Source organism: Leptinotarsa decemlineata, unplaced genomic scaffold (assembly GCF_025532065.1).
Source record: "Leptinotarsa decemlineata unplaced genomic scaffold, Ldec_3_MD MMD2_tig00078422_RagTag_RagTag, whole genome shotgun sequence".
Lineage (NCBI taxonomy): Eukaryota > Metazoa > Arthropoda > Insecta > Coleoptera > Chrysomelidae > Leptinotarsa > Leptinotarsa decemlineata.
In genome coordinates, this window is record NW_027412747.1 from 9,220,930 (window position 1) to 9,244,150 (window position 23,221).

Below are 23,221 nucleotides of genomic sequence, written 5' to 3' on the forward strand. Positions count from 1 at the left end.
GTACATCCACGGTTTCGGAATAAGACACTTGCCTTATTGCCTCTTCTGCAACAATCTGAATAACTCCACAAGATGAAGCACTCGATTCATTCACAAAATTACAACTTTGTTTCACGAATGAGTTTAATCTCCTCATGTCATTGATGACAGTACGTAATTACATTCATTCCCTTATTTGATTTATTCCCAGCCATAGGAATCTACACAGTATTTTATATAAAATATTGATTAGCAATCTTGTGAATGATATCTGTTTTTTATATAATTCAATCTGTACTTATAAACACTCATTCATCTCTGTTTCTCCGTACTGATAAGTCCTAAGAAGCTAAAATTTGGTATATAGGTGCTTCTCAGGTCTTAGATGCGCACTAAAAAAGGATTTTTAAATATTCTAACCGGGGCTCCCCCAATGGGGGTAAAAGGTGCGGCTTTACATATGAAAATTACCTTTTTATCACTGTTTCTCCGTACCGCTATATTTTCTGAGGCTGAAATTTTCCAAGTAGGTTAGTTTTACATTGTGAAGTGCAATAAGAAAGGGTTTTCAGATATTCCAACTGGGGCTCCCCCTGGGATAAAAGGGGCGCGTTAACGTATGAAAATTACATTCTCATCACTGTTTCCCCTTACCACTATATTTTTGGTGGCTGAAATTTTGTATGTAGGTTCGTGTTATGTTGTAGATGTGCAATAAAAAAAGATTTTTGAATATTCCAACTAGGGTGCTAGCTGTGAGGAAAAAGGCGCGTTAATAAAATGGAGTTAAATTTCCATCAATATTTTTCCGTACCACTATATTTTCGGAAGCTGAAATTTTGTATGTAGTTTCGTTTTATTTATTTATTTATTTATGCAATAAGAAAGGATTTTTCAATATTCCAACTGGGACGCCCCTTACTGGGAATAAAAGAGGTGCGTTTACATATGAAAATTATCTTTTCGTCACTATTTCTCTGTACTGCTATTTTCGGAGGCTGAAATGTTGTAGTATTTAGGTTCGTTTTATATTGTAGATGTGCAATAAGGTGATCGGTGGGTGAAATTATATGTAGTATTAGCATTGCACCCGTGCGGAGCCGAAAAAATGTTCGTTCTTGTAATTCAATGATTGTATGAAAGTCGTTGTTTCGAGAAGGTTTTTTCTTCCAGTTTGTGTCTGAAAGTTACTTTTTACGTCTTTATATAGTTTATTTTGATAATAATTGTTTTCTTCCCTTCTTTAAAGATTCCCACTTTTTTTGTATAAAGATGGAGAAGTAAAAAGCCTGAACATTTCTTTCCACAAAATATACACTTTTCAATTTTAACAATTATTCATTTTCTATAGCACATCACTGGTGCACAACATAGCGTTCATTTTCCATTTGAAACATATTGAAATGAATAACCATTCCATGCTTTTGAATTTTTTGATTTCAGGTATGAAGCTTTATTAACGTATCTGAATGATCACCCGATGCTGACAAACTTATATTGAATGTCTTTAAAAATTGTGATGACGAAATAAATACATTATTTCAAGAACTGTTTTTTATTAATACAACATTTACAAAACAAATTAAAATATACATATATAAAATAATAACAAAAAAATAAATACAAAGTAATATCAGCAGAGCCTTAGGCTTATCACATTTCAGGTCCATAATATCACTTAAATTAATTTGCATTCAGTCAAATCCTTATGAAGCCTGAAATGTTCACCGTGAAAAACTGACAATAGCAATATCATCAAATGTAGCTACGATTACATTGTTTTTATATATCCATACCATGAAACAAACTAGAGATTTTTTGGTTTTCTAACCTTCCACAACATGAAAATTGAATAAATTATGAGTATTGTGTAAATGTAATGTAAATTCACAAAAAAATTTAACACGCCGGTAACTTGTAGTTATACATTTTATTGACATAAAATTCAGGAAAAAAGACGTATTTTTTTACTCAGCCTTTCTTTTGGAAGAGTTGACATTGTCTAAATCTTTAAAAGAATGCAATACAGAGGTGACACAAAGTAAACTAATTGTTAGTTGGAACAGAATAAGTAAACACAAATTACATAAGAATGAGACAAGAACAAGGAAGCAAGGGAAGATATCAGTAATGAAAAATTCGGGAAGTATGCTTTCTATGCATAATAACATCTCCTCAATGAAACAATCTCAATTTATTTTTTGGGAAAATGTATTTCTGAGTCCTGCATAGGTTGGAAAAAATATTGAACAGTCTGCAGCCATTATAATATGAACCTCTTTGTAGAAGTGTAACTATGAAACTGGAACATTATATAAAATATATTAGTGACTAAAAAGGTTTGCATTAAAATGAAAAATGTGCTTAGTGAGGTTGGGCTACATTAAGATAGTAGATATTTTTTGGGATTACGTTTAATGTATTTTAAATATTTGAGAGGTTCTGGTAAATGATTGTAACGAGTTACTCAAGCTTGATAAATTGATCTTCTTCCAATATCTGTTTCAATATTTTTAGAAGAAATATCGTTCAATTGTCTTATTGAGTGATTGATATTTTATATGTAGTGGAATAATCATGAAATCCTTTTAGTTTTTATAGATTTTTTGTTGGTTCATTATATTATTAGCCTCCTACTAGCTCTAAACTATCATCTTTGTGTCTCCATTTTGTCAACTCCTGTTATTTTACCCGTCTTGATGGTGCATCAATATAACTTGCCATATAAACAAAGTAAACTACCGTAACATCATTTCGTTTTTTTGTGGATGTTAGACAAAATGTCAGTGAATTAGTTGATCTAAAAGATATCCTGACGTCATACTTGTACCAAACTGGCTGGAGCTATGCCATGCTGGTAAACAGAACTGCAACTACGACTCTTCAAGGCAAGGCCATTAGGTTTAGGGTCACCAGAGGCTGCCCACAAGGTGGGGTACTATCTCCCTTCTGTGGTCGCCCCTGATGGATAGTCTGCTTGATGCCCTCCACAGAGGAAAAGTGGATCTGCAAGCTTATGCAGATGACCTTGTCATCTTGGCAAGGTCCACATCGGGAATGTTAGCTTGTAATATCCTCCAAAACACGATGGACGTTGTTCACAGGAAGGGAGCAGATGTCTGTCAACCCCAGCAAAACTGTGATAATCCCCTTCACCAGGACGAGAAAATTGGACGATCTAACGCCACTTTCCCTCAAAGGTGGGTCATTCCATTTGGAACGGAGGTGAAATATCTTGGCATTGTCCTTGATAACAAACTCACCCGGAATGCTCACTTGGAAAAAGTTTCACACAAAGCCAGACTGTCCCTATGAACATGTCGAAGGATTTGTGGTAAAACTTCGGGTATAGGTCCCAAACAAATCCATTGGATTTATGTAATAATTGTCAGACCAATGATCACTTATGGTGCAATTGCCTAGTGGTCGAAGGCTTTACAGAAAACGGTCCAGGTGAAGCTCTCTGGGTTACAGAGACAGGCTTGTCTGGCCATCAGTGGTGCCATCAGTACCACACCGTCAGCGGCCATGGAGGTCCTTCATGATCTACTTCCTCTCTACATTTTTCTGGAGAGAGAGGCTAGATGGACTACATATAGACTTATGCACATTGCCAATTGCACAAATCAATTTAATGCAGAGTGCAACAGACTGTTGGTTGACACTGCTCTAACTGTCAACTACGAACTGCCTTATAAAGTACTGTTCCCCAGTAGAGAGGACTGGATCCTCCGGAAGAAGAAAATATTAGATAGTTGTTGGTTCACAGATGGATCAAAAGCACCTTCCGGTTCCGGAAGCGATGCTCCCATATCTGTAACCCATCCAAATAGTACTCGGCGTTTTTCTCTGCAGAATAGGAAACAAACAGAAGTGGCTTGAAGCTAGATCTGGTAAGTGGGGAGGAAGATCAAGCAGTTCAAACCATAATTCGTGAATTTTTGTCATGGCAACCGCTGAGGGTGCGTTGTCTTGGTTAACCAGGGTTTTCTTTTTCTGCAAATGTCGCCGTTTTTTAGCCAGTTCTGCCTTCAGTTTGTCAAGTGATGATGCGTAGTAAGCTCCGGTAATGGTATTTCCTTTTTGAGGATAATCAGTTAAAATAACTCCATGACTAGCCCAAAAAACAGTCGCCATCACTTTTCCAGCCGAAAAAACGGTTTATGATTTTTTAGTCGGTTCCCCTCCTTTGCAGTCCGCTGTTTGCACTGTATTTTTGGTTCGGGCCGTTCGGGCGTATAATAGAATATCCAATATTCAACGAAAGTCATTTTTGTGGAGGAAAAAATCAGTTTTTCATCGACCTTTTTTGGGGAAAAAATATAAAAATTAGAATGGAGAACTTTATACAAGTGTAGAAGGGCACACTTTTAAGTTTACCCCGATAAGTTACTACGTAAAAATAAAAGTATTTTTCACAAAGAAAAATCTTCTATTTATCAGTAACTTGTCGAATTTAACAATACTTTTTTTGATAGGCAAAATTGTTGAATTCGACATGTTACTGATAAATAGAAGATTTTTCTTTGTGAAAAATACTTTGATTTTTACGCAGTTACTTATCGGGGTAAACTTAAAAGTTTGCCCTTCTACACTTGTATAAAGTTCTCCATTCTAATTTTTATATTTTTTCAGATTGTGGAAGGTAACAAATACCCAAAAAAGGTCGATGAAAAGAATATCCAAGTTTCATCTACAGTAATTAATCGGCGCTAAAATTTGGATTTATTGCGCCTAAACTCGACAACAGAGTGCTGGAAATGTTCATTCGAACACGTTTTTGGTCTAACGTGAGCAAACGCGGCACCCAACGCGCGGACACCTTTCTCATGCCTTAATGTTAATTCAATATGTGATAAACACGTTCTTTTGACATGTTCATAACCTCTGCTATCTTTCTCACTTTAATTCGGCTGTTTTTGAACGATAAGAAAATTCATCGTCCCCCCAAGCTCTTACGGACACATTTGAATTCAGCTGCCCAAAATTTCACTGTGATAAATGATGGTGCAGAGTCCCCATACACAGAATCCAACTCATCTTTGATTTGAGTAGACGTATTGCCTTTCTAAAACAAATATTTATTGACAGCTAAAACTTTGGCAAGTAATTGTCGAGAGATAAACAACGAAATTCACTTGCTTTTATTTGCGAGTGCTGCCATCTTCATATTGAGGTCTGAAACTTTTCAGATCACCCTCATAAGGTGGAAACTAATCAGAATCCAGAAAACTTAAAGAATATTATTTTGTCTGGAACAAGTGTATTTCATCAATTCTGTGAAAATAGATCACACCTGGACCAAGATTGAAATAAACGTGGAAGTCAACTTTTTTCAGGAGAAAACTAAGCATGTAGTTTTTCATAATTTCATCTTATTTGACATGAAAATTCATAATTATGTTAAATTATCGTCTGATTAGAATTTAAGTTTACATTATGCAGTTATTTTCCAGGGTTAACTCTTCTGTTTGCCCATTATTACTTGTTTATTTTTCGGATTGTGGAAGGTGAAAATCCTCGAAATTTCGAATCACATTGACCCCACAAGAAAATGTATTTTAAGGAATACTAGAGGAATTAGGCCCAATATTCAACATTCTCAATTGATAATTTTCAGGTGAATTCACAGTATAATTTTATGAAATACAGCAGTAGATCTAAAAGAGATGTGGGGTCTTACTGTTAATGTCAAGCAAAGAAAAGGTTTTGGGTTATGCAAGATCTAAGCAGGACATGACTGAATGCAATTATTATCTTTGGTTAAAACAACTCAATAACCTAAACGCATGTATGCCTGGTAATTAAGGAATGTTAAGTGAACAACAAAATTTTAGTAAGTGAAAGACCAAGATCCCATCTGGCCTATACAGTGACCATCTTCATCAAAGGTAGCCAAAGTGAGTCTGTTCAACTTGTTGCTGAGAGATGTCAGCATCGTCGGATGTGGCGTACCCATTATAACGGACGAATGAGTTTCTGAAAATAGGTTTTGGTACTAGATAAAGAAATAGCTGTGATATTTCAAATGCAAAAATGTAAGTGCATCAAATACTCAACATTTCAGCAGTTCGATTGAAAGGAAAAATAGACAGCAGTTCAATTGAAAGGTGATTATTCTAAGAATTATCGAAAAATCTGACAAAACATTTTAGAATAGATTGATTTTCTTTTTCTGTATATTATTGACAATTTATTAATTGTTCCGCTCACTTAAATGTTGCTCACAACTTTAGTCACAAATATTTGTTAGGTATTTGCCTATCTTTGATTTATAAGTAAATATAACTATAGTTAATCAAATTATTAATCAAATCAACTGAACAGTAATTTTATACTTTTTTATACAAATATTTGACGTGAATCTTCAAATTAGTATCACTTTTCATTTATGACCAATTTGAAATGAATCTAAATGTTAAGTGAAGATTAGCAAAATACATTAGTGAAAACTGAACCCAAATCTGTTTTTTGAGATTAGTGCGCCCAAATGCCTAGACAAACATCTAAAAATCATTGTTTTGGGTTCTGTTGTGTTTATAAAGACTTCCAATAATATTTTTTTCAAATATCTTTCATTTATACTAGTTTGTTTCCAAAGTTTTTGTCGTTTTAATGTCATGTGTTTTTGTAGCTTCATATTTCAATAAATATTTATTCTATTGTGTCGTGGTATATCCTGATCAATACAAAATTTTGTACTCTATATGTTGCTACTGTTATTTTTTTCTCCAAATTTTGTTCGATGTTGGTTTGTGAAATTTCGTTCTGATGATTTTAGCCTCAGAAATGATCAGCTTCCATGTGGATCTTGATGGTTCAAAACGTATTGGAAATGTCAATGGGCTCAAAAATAAGTGCCCCTGGATTTAAACCATCGACAGAAATTGTCACGTTTCGAGGTCTGTTCTTCTTTGCTTTTGCGCAACCAAAACGGTTCTTTTTTAGATCGGATGATTACGTGTGATAAAAAGTGGATCCTCTACAACAGAAGACGTTCGGGACAGTAGTTGGACATCGATGAGCCACCCAGACACTTCCCAAAGGCAAAAACCCACCAAAAAAGACCACGGTTACTAAATGGTGTGATTCACTATTATTTTCTGCAACTGGCAAACCATCACAGCAGGGTCCTATTGTGGGGAAATCGAGGAAATATACCAAAAATTGCGGCAACAGCAGCCTGCATTGGTCAACAGAAGAGGTCCGATCCTGCTCAATGACAACGCCCGTCCGTACGTTTCACAAATCACAGTCCGAAAATTAAACGAATTGACCGTCGAAGTTCTGTCTTACCAGATCTCTCGCCAACTGACTACCATATTTTCAAGCACCCCGATAACTATCTCACCGGTAGAACCTTCGCCAATCAGAACCAGGCAAAAACGGCCTTTGTGGAATTCATCGAATCCCGAGCACACAACGGACAAAACTTTTGAAACAACCTAGTAGATAGCCTTCAGTTATACTTTCATCACATGTATTGACTACCATTTCAGCTCTTTACAAATTGGCATTCTCATATTTTTACTCATAGTTTATTTATTCTAATTTTTTTATATTTTAATCTTAATAATTCAGTGATGGTTTTCTTTAAAATCCTATTATCTTATATATTAATACTTTCTGAAGCAATGTCAAGTCAGAATCTCGAACATAAACTAGAACTCATATTGTTTTAATGTTCAGTTTTGAGATTTAGTGTATTGCCTTGATTTTTGCCTCTGTGAAAGTAAATGGTGATGTTGAAATTAGATCAACTGTGGGATCAAAGACAAGGTTAATATTTTTTAGCAACATTTCGATTGAATGGAAAAGTAAATTGACACAAGTGCAGATTTGTCTCATTAGTGATATTCACTAAAAATCAGACTGATGAATACTTTACATAGAAAATAGGGTTCTTGTATTGATTTTTTCGGTGTCCAGGATATCAACTACTATGATCAATAGCCAGAATCAATCCACTTTTAGCTAGATAAATTCTCACGATAATAATACCTAGTCTAAAGTGGACTCGAAGCAACGTTTTTTGGATCATGAGTCGGCACATTACCACTGTGCCAATCTCTGCTGTGTATTTATAATTATCATTATTTTTCAATAAATCATTTCCAATACAAAATACAAATTTTTTCCACGTGGATTATTTTCGCTGCTAAGTTGAACAAATAATATTTCTTGAATCCAATAAGCAGTAAAATCAACTCGAAACTTAACAAGCAATATAATTAACATTAGAAATGATGAAATAATTATCGTACTAACCAGTTTCATTATTGACGTTATTATCCACTGGTTTGTCCGTTTCATCCGCAGATTTCAACTGTCCGACGAACACTGTAATCAGTTTGTCCATCAAGCTGGCCTGCCTCGAAAAAACCTGTAAAATCTTCGAAACTCTTGCTCCGTTTTCGACAACCATAAATTGCAAAAAGAGACACGGCAAACAGTTAGGGTCCTCTTCCATAGAGGGCCTGGCATACTCCCAACTGAATTCTTCAAACTTCAGACCTAATAAGATCACCTATAAATGACATCGACTATAAGTAAAAATGGATCAGTATATCATCTTCTTACACACTGTAAATCGTCTATAATGTAGATGCCTCTAGAGTTTATTGCTACTAATACTGGAATGTCTTGGTGGATTATCAGTGACGTCAGCCCTCTGACTGGCTGTTCCACTTGTCCCTCGAAAAATGCAGAGCTGAAAATCACAATCACAGCTCAGGAATAAACGGTATGTGGATAAAAATGATATAATGTGAATATAATAGTTTTATTAAAACAACGTTAAAAATAAAAACAACAATAAAAATTAATTGGCGCTCCGGGGCAACTTCGTTGATTCCAGTGGCGCATTTGCTTTTTCAGCTGCTGGAAAACCCGAAAAAACCTGCAGCAACACATCATGTGAATTAAATAATATCTTGTGGTTGCTCGTTTTTATGAGTCTACTTCAAACTGTAATATCTTAGTGAATACTTATTCAATTTAATCGAAATAGGGTTCATTTGAATCAGTACACAATCCGGATTCGATGAAGTCGACGAAGGCCGTTTTCGCCTGGTCCTGAATCGCGAAAGTTCTACCGGTGAAAAAGTTATCAAAGTGCGAGAGTCTGAGGAGTATGGTAATTTGTGAAACATGCAGTTATCAAAGTGCGAGAGTCTGGGCAGTATGGTGATTTGTAAAACGTGCAGACGGGCGTTGTCATGAAGCAGGATCGAATATCTTCCGTTGACCAGTGCCGGCTGCGGCTGGCGCCATTTTCGGTACATTTTGTCGATTTCCTCACAATAGGACTCTGCTGTGACGGTTTAGCACGGTTGCAAAAAGTTATTGTGGAACACACCAGCCGCTGACCACCATACACTAACCATGTTTTTTTAGTGAGTTTTTGCATTTGGATAGTGCCTGGGTGGCTCATCAGTATCCAACCACTATCCTGAACGTCTCCTGTTGTAGTAGAGGATCCACTCTTCATCATACGTCATCCAATCCAGAAAAGGATTGTGTTGGTTGCGCAAAAGCAAAGAACTGACCTCGAAACGTGATGATTTCTGTTGATCATTCAAATCTTAAGACAACCACTTCTCGAGCTTTTTGACATTTTCAATACGTTTCAAACCATCAAAAACGGCATGAAAGCTGACGCCCAGTTCTTCCGCCATTCCACTCGCCGTTTGTGACGGGTCAGTCTCCATCAGGGTTCTCAATTCTTCGTCCTGGATTACTGTGGTTAACCATTTCGGAGCTCATCATTAAGGCAAAAATTTCCGGAACGAAATTTCGCAAATGTCGAAAAATGCGTTCATCAGCGGCGGCTCGTCAGAGTAAGCAAGGGAGGCTTAGCCTCCCCATAAAATTTGAGGCTATTCATCGCAATAAATTAAAAGATATTGACACATAATTATGATTATTTTTTTCAAAAAATGCTTGGGTAGCATTACTTTACCATTAATTTTTAATATAAATACATAATATGCCCGATAAAACACTATCACTCACTACATAGTACGTACCACACTGTATCCTGCATCAACAAACCTCAAACGCACCGCCCATGAACGAATAAACGAAGAAACCATCAACCCGAAATGATGAATGCCATACGTTGCAAGGGAGCCAAGCCTCCGACCGCTTTAAAAAACACAAGCTCCGCGAGACCGATCAAACCAGCGACATACGTCCCGATTTGTAATTTTAGTTGCAGGAATTATAGTGTTAGGCTAATTGCACACACACCGACTTTGACATATCTAAAAACGATTGAAAGTTGTGATGTACAGGTAATATCGGTAGTTTCATCAATTCCCCATGCAAAAAAAGAAACACTTTCAATCTCCTTGCTTATATTTTCCTTAATAATATATGCCATTTTGGATGGTTTTTGAGGTGCCCGAAAAAACGCTACCATTTAAAAAAGTGCCAAATTGTGAATCATATTTGCCCCATGACATTAAAAGTTTCTTGTAATTGCCGCGATTAATCGAATCTTCGGTTTCATCGTGTCCGCGAAAAGCTAATTCTTGGGAACCCAAATAAATCGTAGTATCGATAAGATTTTTAAATTCGACCGATTTTCCCTAACCTGACGCTTTTCCTAAGAACTTCATAAAAACTCCGTTTGAATAATCAATATTTGCATTAATTTTTGGCGATTTATTAAAACACCGTCAATAACCATTTATCAATTACTCATAAAAGTCGCCAAACTGGTATAAGCTTGATAATTTCACTGCTACCTAAAACCAAATTAGTAAAAAAATAATGTTTCCAGAAGAAGTGACTTTATTAAGAAAACTATATGATTTAGGTATAGGGACATGATATATTATCTTTTAGCATTTTTCATCATCTTTCAATTTTTCGAGTAATATACAGTAATATATATTTGAAAAAATTTATATTTGACCACTTTTATGCATAATGGAAATTATAGTAACTTTAGCACACCCTCCATGATATGGAGTCGACTTGTTGGTGTTGATTAAACATTTCGAATTTGTCCAAAATATCATCAATATCATGAATTGAGAGTACTGATGTAATTAAGTTCAATTATGGCCATGTTTTGGACCATATTTAGCATAAATTATTTTGTATCCCAAAAACCGATAGAGACAGGTATAGGACATTATTAGTAAAAAAGTATTATTATAACAAAAGAGCAATTCCAAAAATGTGCTAATATACGGGGTGTTCTATTAAAGAAAATTAAGTCCTAAACTAAAGTTCACTCATGCTTCTTAAGGTAGGGGTAAAATAAAAAAAAAGGGTAGCTACTATGAAACTGCCAATAGGTCAACTTTTCATTCTCTAACAACCACAATATTACCGAAACAACATCGACAAACTTACCCATAAAATGGCAATGACCAGCAAAACTCCAGATATTTCTTCATCAACTTCCTATTGGTGGCAGAAGTGGGAATTCTCTTGAATTGTTCCAGGAGTCTTACCTCCGCCGAATTCTTTGAGCTGATCGGCAACCAAGTCCATGTCGAGCTCTTTCTCACGTGAAGCGGAAGATATTTCGATTGCTCCTCTCTAAAATAATGTGTCGAATGAACGAGAGGGTTGTACGGCCCCAATTCTATTCTAGCCTGTATCCCACCCAGCATTATATAATGGATCACTTCGCAAGGGTATTTGCAGTCAAGTATATTGTTGCGGGCTTCCTCGTAGAGCAATTCGAGAATCTTTTGATCTCTAGAAAAACCAGATTTATAGATTTGACATTGGGAAAAGTTCAGTTTGTGGATTTTTCATTTACTCACTTGATTTTCTCCTCCAAGTGCTGCGGAAAAAATACATTTCTTTGAAATATAACTTTGGGTTCATCTCGCTGTTGCCTGTTCAAAGACACGTGGCTATATTGCTCCACCAGAGACCGCCACATCTTTCTAAGTTCGTAAGGCTTATGAGAAGGTTTCAGTTGCAGTTCTACAACATCATGTGATGGTAGGATTGTATCTTGGTTAAAAATTTATATAGCAACAAAAATTCAAACCTAAAACAAATTCTAAATAGAAAATAATATGATGTAAAGAATAGTATCAGCTATCTATCTCATTTCAATAATAATGAGCTTAATCTAATACTGGTGGAGGTGTTTTCAGTCGCAGACTGTAATCAATATTGAAAATTTTCCAAATAAACTCTTATTGGCTATATTCGTGCAAGTGATGTATGTATTGTGCTATGTAAATACTAATTGTTTTTGTTATTTTTTTTGTTCTTTGTACATATGTTCAATAACTACCTGAAATTTTATTCAACAACTACCTGCCAATGTATATCATTTTATAGTGTATAGTTTTTGAGAACATTACTCGAATAATTATAACTTGACAAGTAGCGACAGCTACTATGTGTGAATTTATTTCTCGATTTGTTTTAACCATGCTTTGTTAATAAGATGTTAATCTTCAGACAATAAAACATATTTTTACTTTGACTTTGAGACCCAGGACAGAGATATCAACTTGCCTAGGAACCTACGCGACTGTATTTCATGCGGAAATTTACTCAATAAATTGATGGACGTAGCCGTTACTACGTGGTAGGAAATCATAATGAAGAGAAGAGAATTGAAACTTTCCATGTTTTTCAACACTTTTATTTGTAACTAACGTTACTGCAGTTTCGTCCTATAAGGGCATTTTCTGACTTATACAATAAAATAACAATGGTTCATTACATTAGCTCTTATATACCACCCCAGAAGGTACTAATGGAGGTACTTGACTTCATTCAGTACCTGAAATTACAGTTTACAATGCGGATGTGCCAATTTGAAAACCGGTGAGTAAACTAAATCGATTTGATCATTTAACAAGTTACACCCGCAATGTTCATGCTTGTGAATTTCCAAGGATTCTAAATAATTGAGTTTGTAACCCTTCCTTGATAGTGCAAAATTTCCGTGTCGTTTAGATTCGGAAACTTGTGGTTGCATGCCAAGAAATAGTTTGAAAACGTCGAATCATTTTTTCATAGTCTGAAGGACCTTGCATGTTCAGCATACCGTTTTTAGAAATTTCGACTACATTGTCTCACATAAACACTATTATACTCCGGACACTTAAGCTTATAAACTCCAGATTTCTCCAACTTTACCACCTTATCTTTTGCATTGAAAAGGAAATCAGATAACCTGGCATGTGGTCTGAATGCCACTGCCACATTGTTTTTTCTGAAGAAACGCGCAATTATCTCTGATTTTTTCCAAAATATGTTAGTTAGACCCATTTCTTGATTTCTGGTTGTTTGACCTGAGGGTATATTAATCTGTAAGTGAATTTACGGCTTTGTTTTCTGACTAACTTCTGGATAGTATCTGCGTTGAAACCATTATTATGATATATCTGTGTAATAATATCAATTTCCCTAGCTAGATTGTTAACAGACAAAAGCAGTGAGAATGATCTGTGCAACATTGAATTGTAGGCTGGTAATTAATAACTGTCTGGATGGAAAGAATCGCTTGGGATGGTAATGTCTGTATAGCTAGGTTTTCTGAAAACATTGAACTCAAATTTATTCTGATTGTGGGTAATGGTCAAGTCTAAGAAATTTATCTGTTTCTCTATCTCTGTTTCGAATGTGAAATGAATGTTGCTATTGAGATTATTCATGAATGTCATAAATTGGTTCAGCTGTCGTGAAGTACCTCCGAAACAGGCGAGCATATCGTCTACGTATCTGTACCAGAAATGAATATGTTTTTTAGACAGGTCGTTCACCAGACCTAAACACTTCTGATATTTTCTATTGAGTACATTATTCGTGAAATAATACATTTCCTTTGTGTATTCCTCAGAGTTTGATAATTTGTCAAATGCTCTTTCCATATTATTTTCTTCAATAATTACAAAAACTCTAAATACTGAAAATTTCACGGTGAAATTAAAGTAAATGTACTTGAAAATATAAAAAAGTACACAGTAGATTTACAACTGAACAGAAATCTATTTCAAAATAAAAACAGATATTGAACAAAATAAAAACAGATATTGAACAAAACAAAAGAAAATGTGCTATCTAACAGTAATTTGTATTTTATAATTTAACCTATCAAAAAATGAGATAAGAATTGCACAGATACCTTAACTCAACTATTTTAACATCTGTCGAAGAACTTTGAAAATAAATCAAAGCAAACAAAAAAAACTTCTAGTGTAGTTTTTTTTTTCAGATATAATGAAGGCATCAAATTTTGGGCTTCGAAACATCAATATAAGCATTTGAACAATTCTTAGGCAAAATTGATAAGCAAAATTATTGAATACGACAAGTTAAGCATTTTCCTTTGTGAAAAATACATTTAGTTCAAGCAGTAACTTATCGAGATGAACTAGAATTTTCCCTTTCTATACCTTTATAAATGTGAGAATCCCCAAGTGAAGATCCATAAATAGGATGTGCACCTGTAGGTACTAAATTCGAAATTGTACAAAAAAATTCAATGTTCTTAAATGTTTTTAAAAATCTGTCAAAATAAAGAATCACAAATGATACATGAAAGTGAATATATAAAATGAACATATAACGTAAATAATCAACCTTATTACCAAAAATAAAACAAAATACTTAGAAATGTTGTTTATTATGAAATTTTATAGTCGAATATAAGATCATAATCTCTCCAATTTTTTATTACTATCTTTAGGATACATTTTTTCAATATCCTGATTTGATCATTTTCGAAGTAGCCACAACTGAATCACTTTGGCACAAATCTCCTTGAATTGAAGGATATTTGTAATAGTTTTGTTAGATTAATTTCTCAAATAATCGACAATTTCATCTTTGTTTCTGTTTAAAAATCTGTTTAAAATATGTTTTCCCGTTAATCAGCTGTCGCCCCCATACGAACGAAAACTCTCAGAAGTTGAGCTTCAATCAGATACATTCTCTCGAGTAAAGCATCTATCTGGTCGAGGCGGGAATCGAACCCACGGTCTTCCGATCGTGAGTCGGGCGCACTTGTCCGTATAAAAAACTGAATTAGAGTAAAATAATTAAATTGCTACAAAATTGTTGCACAAAAAGACTTAGAAAACGGAACAAATCAAAACAAATAAGAATTTATTCGAGTAACACTGTATTGTCCCACTGTCAACCAGAGATCAAACAGTAACGTTACCTGATGAAGGGAAGATTTGGCATGGATAAGAACACAAACTAAAAAAGCCTTCAAATAGTCAAGGAAATCAGGTATCTGGGACCAATACAAAGGTCCCTAACTGAATACAACAAAGCTCTGAAAAAAATCGAAAAGAGATTCATGAAGAAGACAATACAAGGAGGTCGAACAGACCCAAGTTTATGCTAGACTCTATAAGAGACTCTCTAAGAGACCTCAAGTCTCAATAAATAATCTTTAAACAAATACAAAAACAGGAGTAGAGGCTATAAGAGAGCTTCTCCTCCGGGTCGGAAATTACAAAAAAATGTCCTGGACAAATTCAGAACTGGAGACTCTTAAAAGACCATCCAGGGAGGATCGGCTGGTGGCAAAGAAAGTGGTAGATTTGGAGAAAATTAAATGATCCATAAACTCATTTAAATCATATAAGTCGCCGGAACCAGATGGCATTTACCCACCCATGCTGCAAAAAGACCGGAACTTCTATTTGAAATTGGCTCTGGGGTATATACCAAAAACATGGAGACTGATTAGGGCCACTTCCATTGTAAAACCAGGGAAAATTGGACAGGACTCGGCAAAGCCCTTAAGACCAACCAGTCTCATGTCTTTTGCATTAAAGACATCAGCAAAACTACTTGACAGGCAAATTAGTGACATAGCTCTGGCTACCACACTACTGCACCGATATCATTATGCCTATATGATCATGTATGTTGACGGAAATGGCTTTATACCGGGTCACGGAAATTAAACTAAATAATGTCTAATCATTTGGTGTGTAAAATCTATTTTCTAGTATTCCATTTCTCCATCAGTTCTTGAGAGTGGCGCAAGAGTGCGCTGAAGTAGATAACTGAGGGGTGTCTTTATATCTTAGTCCACCATAGACCATAGATGGGTATAGAGGTTCAGGTGCAGGGCCTGTCGTGAGGCACTAACAAGTGTTGCACAACTGGTTTGCCTTGTTAATTCCTCATCCTCAGGCTGATACAAGCAAATAGGCCTGATGTAGTCCCCCTCGACTATCAACGTAAGACCGTATTCATCATGTGGTGTATTTAGTTGTGATGCATTGTTTGGAACCTTTGGTGTAGTAATGAATATTACTGGAGTTTTTTCCCAACACCAAACCGTGGTTTCAATTCCTTGAAACGTGTTTCAATTACCAAGTGATCATCTTCAAGAGGAAGATCAAACTGTTTCATCTTCATCTGTTGCACATGGGCGTACAATTTAAAGCAGCGCATCCAAACAACTTCTGTTTCGAAGCATATTTTGAAGCGCAATAAATTGTATATCCATGTGCATTGGCAGAAATATAAATGATATGTAATATTTTATTGTACTGACTTTTCATGATGAAGGCAATTTATTCTTGAATAAAGTTCATACTTTTTGACCTATCATGTCTGCTATTCGACTTAAATATAATATGCAAAGTACATCTGGTATTGTTTCTGAACATGCCCTAACTATGGCTGCATTCAACTTTTGATTACGTAATGAACAAAACAAAAAAATAATTCAAATCATCTGAAAGAACAATTCGTTCAGGCCGGTCTCAACTCCCTACACTGTAGGTTAATGGACTGACACCTATCAGAAAACAACTACTCCCCTGGCTAATACCATGAAGGGCGTTGGATTATATCCGACAGCTGTCACTGTCACTGAAGTTATTCCTGCATATGCTGTTGGCGATACAACTACTGCGGCAATAGATTTTAAATTATTGGAACACACTTGCAGACCGGTTTCAGGCTGTTTGGCCACTCGTCAGTGCAAGGTAGTGTCTATCATCAACATAAAGTAGATGACTTCCGATAATAAAAAATTGAATTCCTTCAGAGTATCATTCCTTGAACTAGGCTGAAGCGGAACACTAACATCAAGGTTTGTCATCGCCCCATCTGCCTGTGAACGAGGTAACCAACTGCATATCCGAAATTTGACCAATCCCTCGTATAAGGAAAGAAAACTTTTCACATATAATCAGTGGACATACTTGAAGACTGGCTATGAATCAAATCATCTAAAAGAACAATTATTCGTTCAGGCCTGAACGAATTGTTTGTTCAGACTCGAAAGAATTGTTATTATATAGATAATTTGATTTATAGCCAGTCTTCAAGTATGCAAAAAAATAATTTTTGCACACTTAATGAACCACACTCTATAAAATTGTTCTTTAGTTCAACTTGATATGTTTTAACGAAGCTTGCAGACAAACTGTATGCTATGCCAAATGTATATCAACTTTGAATCAAGTTTTAGTTCATGATTATAAATTGGCTCAGTACAACAAATATCAAAATGAATTCAAGAACATCTGACTTACCCAGAAGTGGACTGACCATCCACAAAGTGAAAATCTGAGGAGCCAACTGTTTATTCAATCCCAACTCGTCACAATTAATAATTGCTTGGCAGATACGATCACAGGTTGCTGTGGGGGTGTCTTCAATCTCCATCATAATAGCAGTACGACTATGTAAATATACACAAGTGGGAATTATAGGACCTTGCAATTGCTCTGCAATACCATTAGTTATTACTCCTTTGCTCGATGTGGGCACAGTGGCAGGAGCGGACTCTAAAAAAATATTACTACTTGATTTTGCATTCTTAACATGTTCTTCAATATACAAAATGTGGCATTTGAACAGAAACTGTTTGTGATATCAGATACCTGTTCCTAAGAAAGACACACCACAAAATTTTTAGGATCTTTGGGTGATGACTGGATTGTGGATACTAACAATCAAAACGTAAAGTACCTTGGAGATTGAAATCTTTCAATATTCGTTTCAATTTTTTGATTTCAGGGTTTTTGCTTAATATAATTGTTTTTTTCGGCTATTCATTTTAATTTTCAATTTCATTTGTTCTTTCCAAACAAATGAAATTCACCAAAAAACATTATCAACCACCTTCAAACAAATATGATGTGTCATTAAATAAATGTATCTGCTGAAATTCTGATTATTCTAGTATTCTAGTACTATGTTGCTGTATCGCTGCTATTCCAATATTTTGACAGAATCAGAATCAACGAACTTAGGCGTGCGCAGCGTTATGGAACAGTGCTTTCAAAAAATTGTTCCACAGCGCCATCTAGTGGCGAGTTAGAGAAAAATTGATAGCCTAAAAACCTTCATGAAATATTACTTATACATGTCAAATTTCATAACGATCGGTTGAGCGATGTAGAAGTTTATCACTTACCAACCAACCAACAAACATCCATTTTTATATATATATATCTGAACCACATAACAATTTAACTCAAATTTACTTCACTTCTACACTAACAATTCAACACAAATACTCTAACTGAAAGTCAGACTGTTGAGGAATGAATAAGAGAATATCATTCAGTTCAATTGATTTATAATTTCATTCTATCTAGTTGTATAAAGTTGCTATTGTATTAAAAAAACGAAGAAAAACAATTTTGTCAATGAAAGTCAAAAGAAACATTTCACTTTCTTCAACTGAGGAAAGTAATTATTTCCAAAAGATTATGGGCCCAGATGATAAGTTGGGAATTCGTCAGTTCCAAGGTATAGATTTCAACCATTGGAAATTTTGAATGGAATTACTTCAAATAACATGAAGTTGAAAAAGTTCCCTTGCCGGAAGACTCCAACTGGAAGAAAAGGACATCAAATGCCAGAATATTTATGTGAAGTGCTTAGCTGAACTTAAACTTTGTTACAGGCGACGAGAAAAAGCCCCAGTAATTATTGGTTTTGGTGATTCTGATTGGGCAAATGACATCGATAGGAAATCAACTTCTGGTTTTTTATTTAAATCATTTGGAAATCTGATTTCTTAGACAACAAAGAAACAACTGTGTTTTTCACTTTCAACTACTGAACCTGAGTATGTTGCTGTTTGCAATAGTGCTTGTGAAGGAATTTGGTTGAAAAATCTGATAACTGACATGAGAATAGATTTTTGAAGTCCCATACAAATATTTGAGGACAATAAGGGATGTATTAAGCTTTCCAAGAATCCCGATACAAAACGGTCCAAACATATTGATATCAAATATCATTTCATCAGGGAAAAAGTAATAAGCAGAGAAATAGAGCTGAGATATGTTGAATCGAACAGGCCAAAAGCAGATATACTGACAAGAGATGTTTCTAGAGCTCGGAAGTCTATTAGTATTGAATGATGGACTTCTTATTCAGGCGGGGTATTGAGTTTTTTCAAAAACTACACCTCACGATTTGATCTCCACAAACTTTATTTGAAAAATATATCATATCATGTTTCGCTAGCACGTAGCCTTGTCAAGTGATTTGAATACTTCAAGTTGTTCTTACATTAATATTTATATACTACAGGTAACGATAATTGAGACTACCTCAAATAAGTTACCTAAACCTCTACCTAAGGTACCTAATTATGACCACCTGAAGCATATTACCTCACATCTACGTCAATAATAATTCTTTCTCGGTTTTTAAGAAAACAAGTTCAATAATGGTGATCTATTCAAATCGAGTTAGTGATTCATTAGAATATTTGAATTTTTAAGTTTATTAAATTTCCATTGCTTCCAAATTATTCAGTTTCAAATCTCTATTTTCTATGTGCAAAATTTCGAACTCTTTGTAAAAGATATGATTTTCTTATGATTTTCTTCTAGTAACATTACAATAATTATTCTTCCCTATTTAGTATACCAAATATTTTGGCATATCCTAAGAAAAATTATTGATGGTCTTTCTTAGACCAATTTGAAATATGTTTCAAATACCTACTGAAAATCAAAAATTGACTTTTGTCGCATTGTTTTTACTACCGTCAACTCTTCAGAAAATATGAATAACTTCAGTGTCCAAAGCCTGGCTGTTACTTGATCAACATATTATTATCAATACATCAAAGTAGTTATATCCATTGTTGTCAAGTGAATAATATCATCTGAATCTAAAGTATGAGTACACGGGTTGTAAAATCTGTAAATTTACCTTCTTCCAAGTAAACCAACTATCCATATAATATAATGAATGCAAAACATTCTTGTAGATGTTCTCTCAAATGTGTTTTGTAACAAACAGAAAGTTTAAATTATTCTGCCTCACATTAATTTTTTTTTTGTAAGTTCTATTATGGTCTTCCAAATATAAATTTAATTTTTATAGACCGAACTGTCTTATGCTGAAATGACAAGTAGCTAAACTAAATCGTTGGTAGAACAGAATTTGCATAAATTGCCAACATACTCAAATATCTCTTCCTAACTAACTGGTATGTGAAGATTTACATTACTTGAATATTGAACCATTTTTCACGGTATATTTGTTAATGTAAGAAAGAAGAGTAAATTAGTTTTGAAAACCTTACTGCTGTCAAGTTTTGAGCCAAAGGGTATTGCTGTTTTTTTTGAATGACTTCCTTAATAGGATAAATCTCCTTGTCTCAGAATTTTGGCACTTCTTTGGAAGGTAATATGCAGATTTCAGTCAATAGAGAAATTCAAATCTCACCGTTTGGCTGTTTACTTTCTATGGTAGGAATTTTATCATCTGTAGTGGAATGGTCTTTTTCGTTGTCCCATTCTGGCTGTTTATTTGTATACTTCACCTGGTCTCCAAATCCACCCTCATTACCTGGTGGATTGGAGTAACTGGCATTCAGCTGAGGTAGTCGTTGGGATACAGAATACAAAGTGCCTTGCCCGGAAATGTCTTCTGTTTGGGAATAATCATCATGGGTACGACTGTAAAAAATTATTAACTCAATAAAAATAGTAGATGAAAATGAAATGAAATTAAAAAAATATATTTAATTTGCCCAAACGATTCACTCCTCTCACAGGATAATACAAAAATAAAATAACAGAAACAAGTTATTTCAATAAATTGGTAATGATATACAAAAAATCATTGAAAAAAATCAAAACGTAGATATTTGAACTAGTAACTGGTGATCTCAGAGTTTGATAATGTAAATTATCAGCAGAATCAGAGCAAACACATAGAAATTACTACACATTATCTTTCTTCATTTTAGCTAGCATTTTAGCAATCATTAGCTAACAATCTTGAAATATATAAACTTCAAGAAATGTCGCTGGATATTTGACACTAACATACCTACTATATTATAAAAATATCTAAAAAATATACAATGAAAAGTAGAATTAGAACCTCAGGCATTATGGAAAAAAATATAGAGTTTTTAATGCTACAACCACATTCTCTAATGCAGATTACAAACACTGAAATTTTAAAACTTGAAGACATTGTTATGTATATATTTGACAAAAGTCAGATTATTGTTGAACAAAACCCCTAAATCTTTTGTCACTTCACATACTGATATCAAACAAATAGAGAACTGCATGATCACGAAATTAATATTACAACTGTAATTACACGCACTTTGCATTTTGATACTTCATTCCTAAGTTTTTTTTCATTAGAGTACCAAGTTCCAACAATATTCAGTTCAGATTATAAAAAATCACAATCTTTCAATGTTGTGATAGATGAAAAAAGTTTCAAGTCGTCTGCAAAGGACAACATACCAAAGTATTTGTCAGGTCATTAAAGAATACTGCGGAAATCCTGGCATTAAAAAATATGTAAAAAACATAATTAACTCTGTGTTAAAACACAGAGTATAAAGAACAATTGGTAACTGTGTAACTGAACCGATTTGGGTTAATATATCCAATAGAACTGAATGTTCAACTAAGTCGAACGCTTTTGGAAAGTGCTTGCATAAAACACCAACTTGGCATTTATTATCAACACTTAGAAATTATTTGTTCAATGGCAAGTTATTTAGATGCAGTTACCTTGTACTCATAAAACCATATTGATGAAAGGAAATAAAAAGTCTCACTTGCGGGGTCCTATCTGTCCATAAACTGACATTTCAAATACCTAAGCAAAATTACATAGAATTGAAATATGGGTCAATTATGTATAATAATAATGAGATAAAGGTTGGGAAAATATTTTTGATTTTCTAGTTTGCTAATAATATACAAAATTGCCAAAGAAAGGAACATCATCTACCAAATGTTTGTTTCAAATGCAAACCAGATTTGGACTTGATTAACTAAGGTGAAAAGTAGCTTTCAAAACAACTACAAAATTTAAATAAACCAGTTATGTCAAGAATTGGAATCACTACTCATTGGATCTTTTTTTTTCCATACTACAGTTGATCAGAACTATGATGCCAAAGAGATTTTTCAAAATAGCAATAAAGTAAATATATGAGTAATAATCTTACCTGTAAGGTTCAACCAAGTAATCGGCATTTTGCCCGTTGTAAACTCTATTACGATTGAACTCCACTGGTATGACTGTAACGTTATAGTTACTCGTTTGTATCACAATTTGTTGGGTATCATTTTTCTCGGTTTTTGCTGCCTCCATTCCACACACAATTTTTTAATTATTGATATTTACTGGGAGGATATATGCTCATGTTATTGATTGGGTATGGGTATGAACAGGTTAAAATTCTAATACCTATCCACCCACAATAACACCCTACATGGCTGACTGAATTCCAATGAATTATTTAGTAATTATGTATAATTAATTGAATATTATCCTTGTAGTCCTTATTTGGTTTTCACGTCCTATAGGATTGTTGTCATAATTCGTGACTTTTCGATAAATATTAACTGTTACCGTGTTTTGATTTAATTCAAGAGATTTTGCACTTAGAAATGGTAATAAGACATAAATTATGTCGCTTAAAATTTGAATCAAGAAATTCAAATCAATAAATCATAAAATCAAGGAACAAGTATTGAAATCTCAGAGTAATAATAAGACATAGAGTTGCCATGCCTATACCAATACAATAATACATGTATTTTGAAGTGGGTATCCTACTATCCTTGTCTGTACAATTTATTGGCGAGGGGGTATGGCGGGTAATGAGGGGTTATGGAGTTTGTTTACATTTGAAGTAAGTTGGACCATAAAACAGTGGCGGTTGTAGAGATAGTATATATTTATAAAATAAATAATTTCAGGTGAAAATGTATTCTGTTTGAATAGTTCCTACAGGAAATCTGATTTTTATTAAAGACTA

The 23,221-nt window shown here is 34.3% G+C and overlaps 2 protein-coding genes across 2 annotated transcripts in view; one reads left to right on the forward strand and one right to left on the reverse strand.

Moving 5' to 3' along the window:
• The window catches only part of lobo (coiled-coil domain-containing protein lost boys), a 511,805-nt gene extending 510,278 nt beyond the window's left edge, over positions 1-1,527 (forward strand). Inside the window, exon 13 of the mRNA XM_074186014.1 lies at positions 1,423-1,527. Within this exon, the coding sequence (XP_074042115.1) occupies positions 1,423-1,480 (58 nt within the window). The 3' untranslated portion in view covers positions 1,481-1,527. The remainder of the gene's footprint in view (positions 1-1,422) is intronic.
• On the reverse strand, positions 1,516-22,975 carry Bili (FERM domain-containing protein 8 Bili). The gene is made up of 8 exons (XM_023165429.2): positions 22,406-22,975; positions 20,647-20,879; positions 17,481-17,735; positions 11,766-11,931; positions 11,347-11,697; positions 8,560-8,689; positions 8,248-8,506; positions 1,516-5,958 (listed from the first exon to the last, which is right to left on the reverse strand). Exons 1-8 carry the CDS (start codon positions 22,549-22,551, stop codon positions 5,813-5,815), a joined length of 1,686 nt encoding a protein of 561 aa, XP_023021197.1. The 5' UTR covers positions 22,552-22,975; the 3' UTR covers positions 1,516-5,812.
• Between the last annotated feature and the right edge of the window lie 246 nt (positions 22,976-23,221).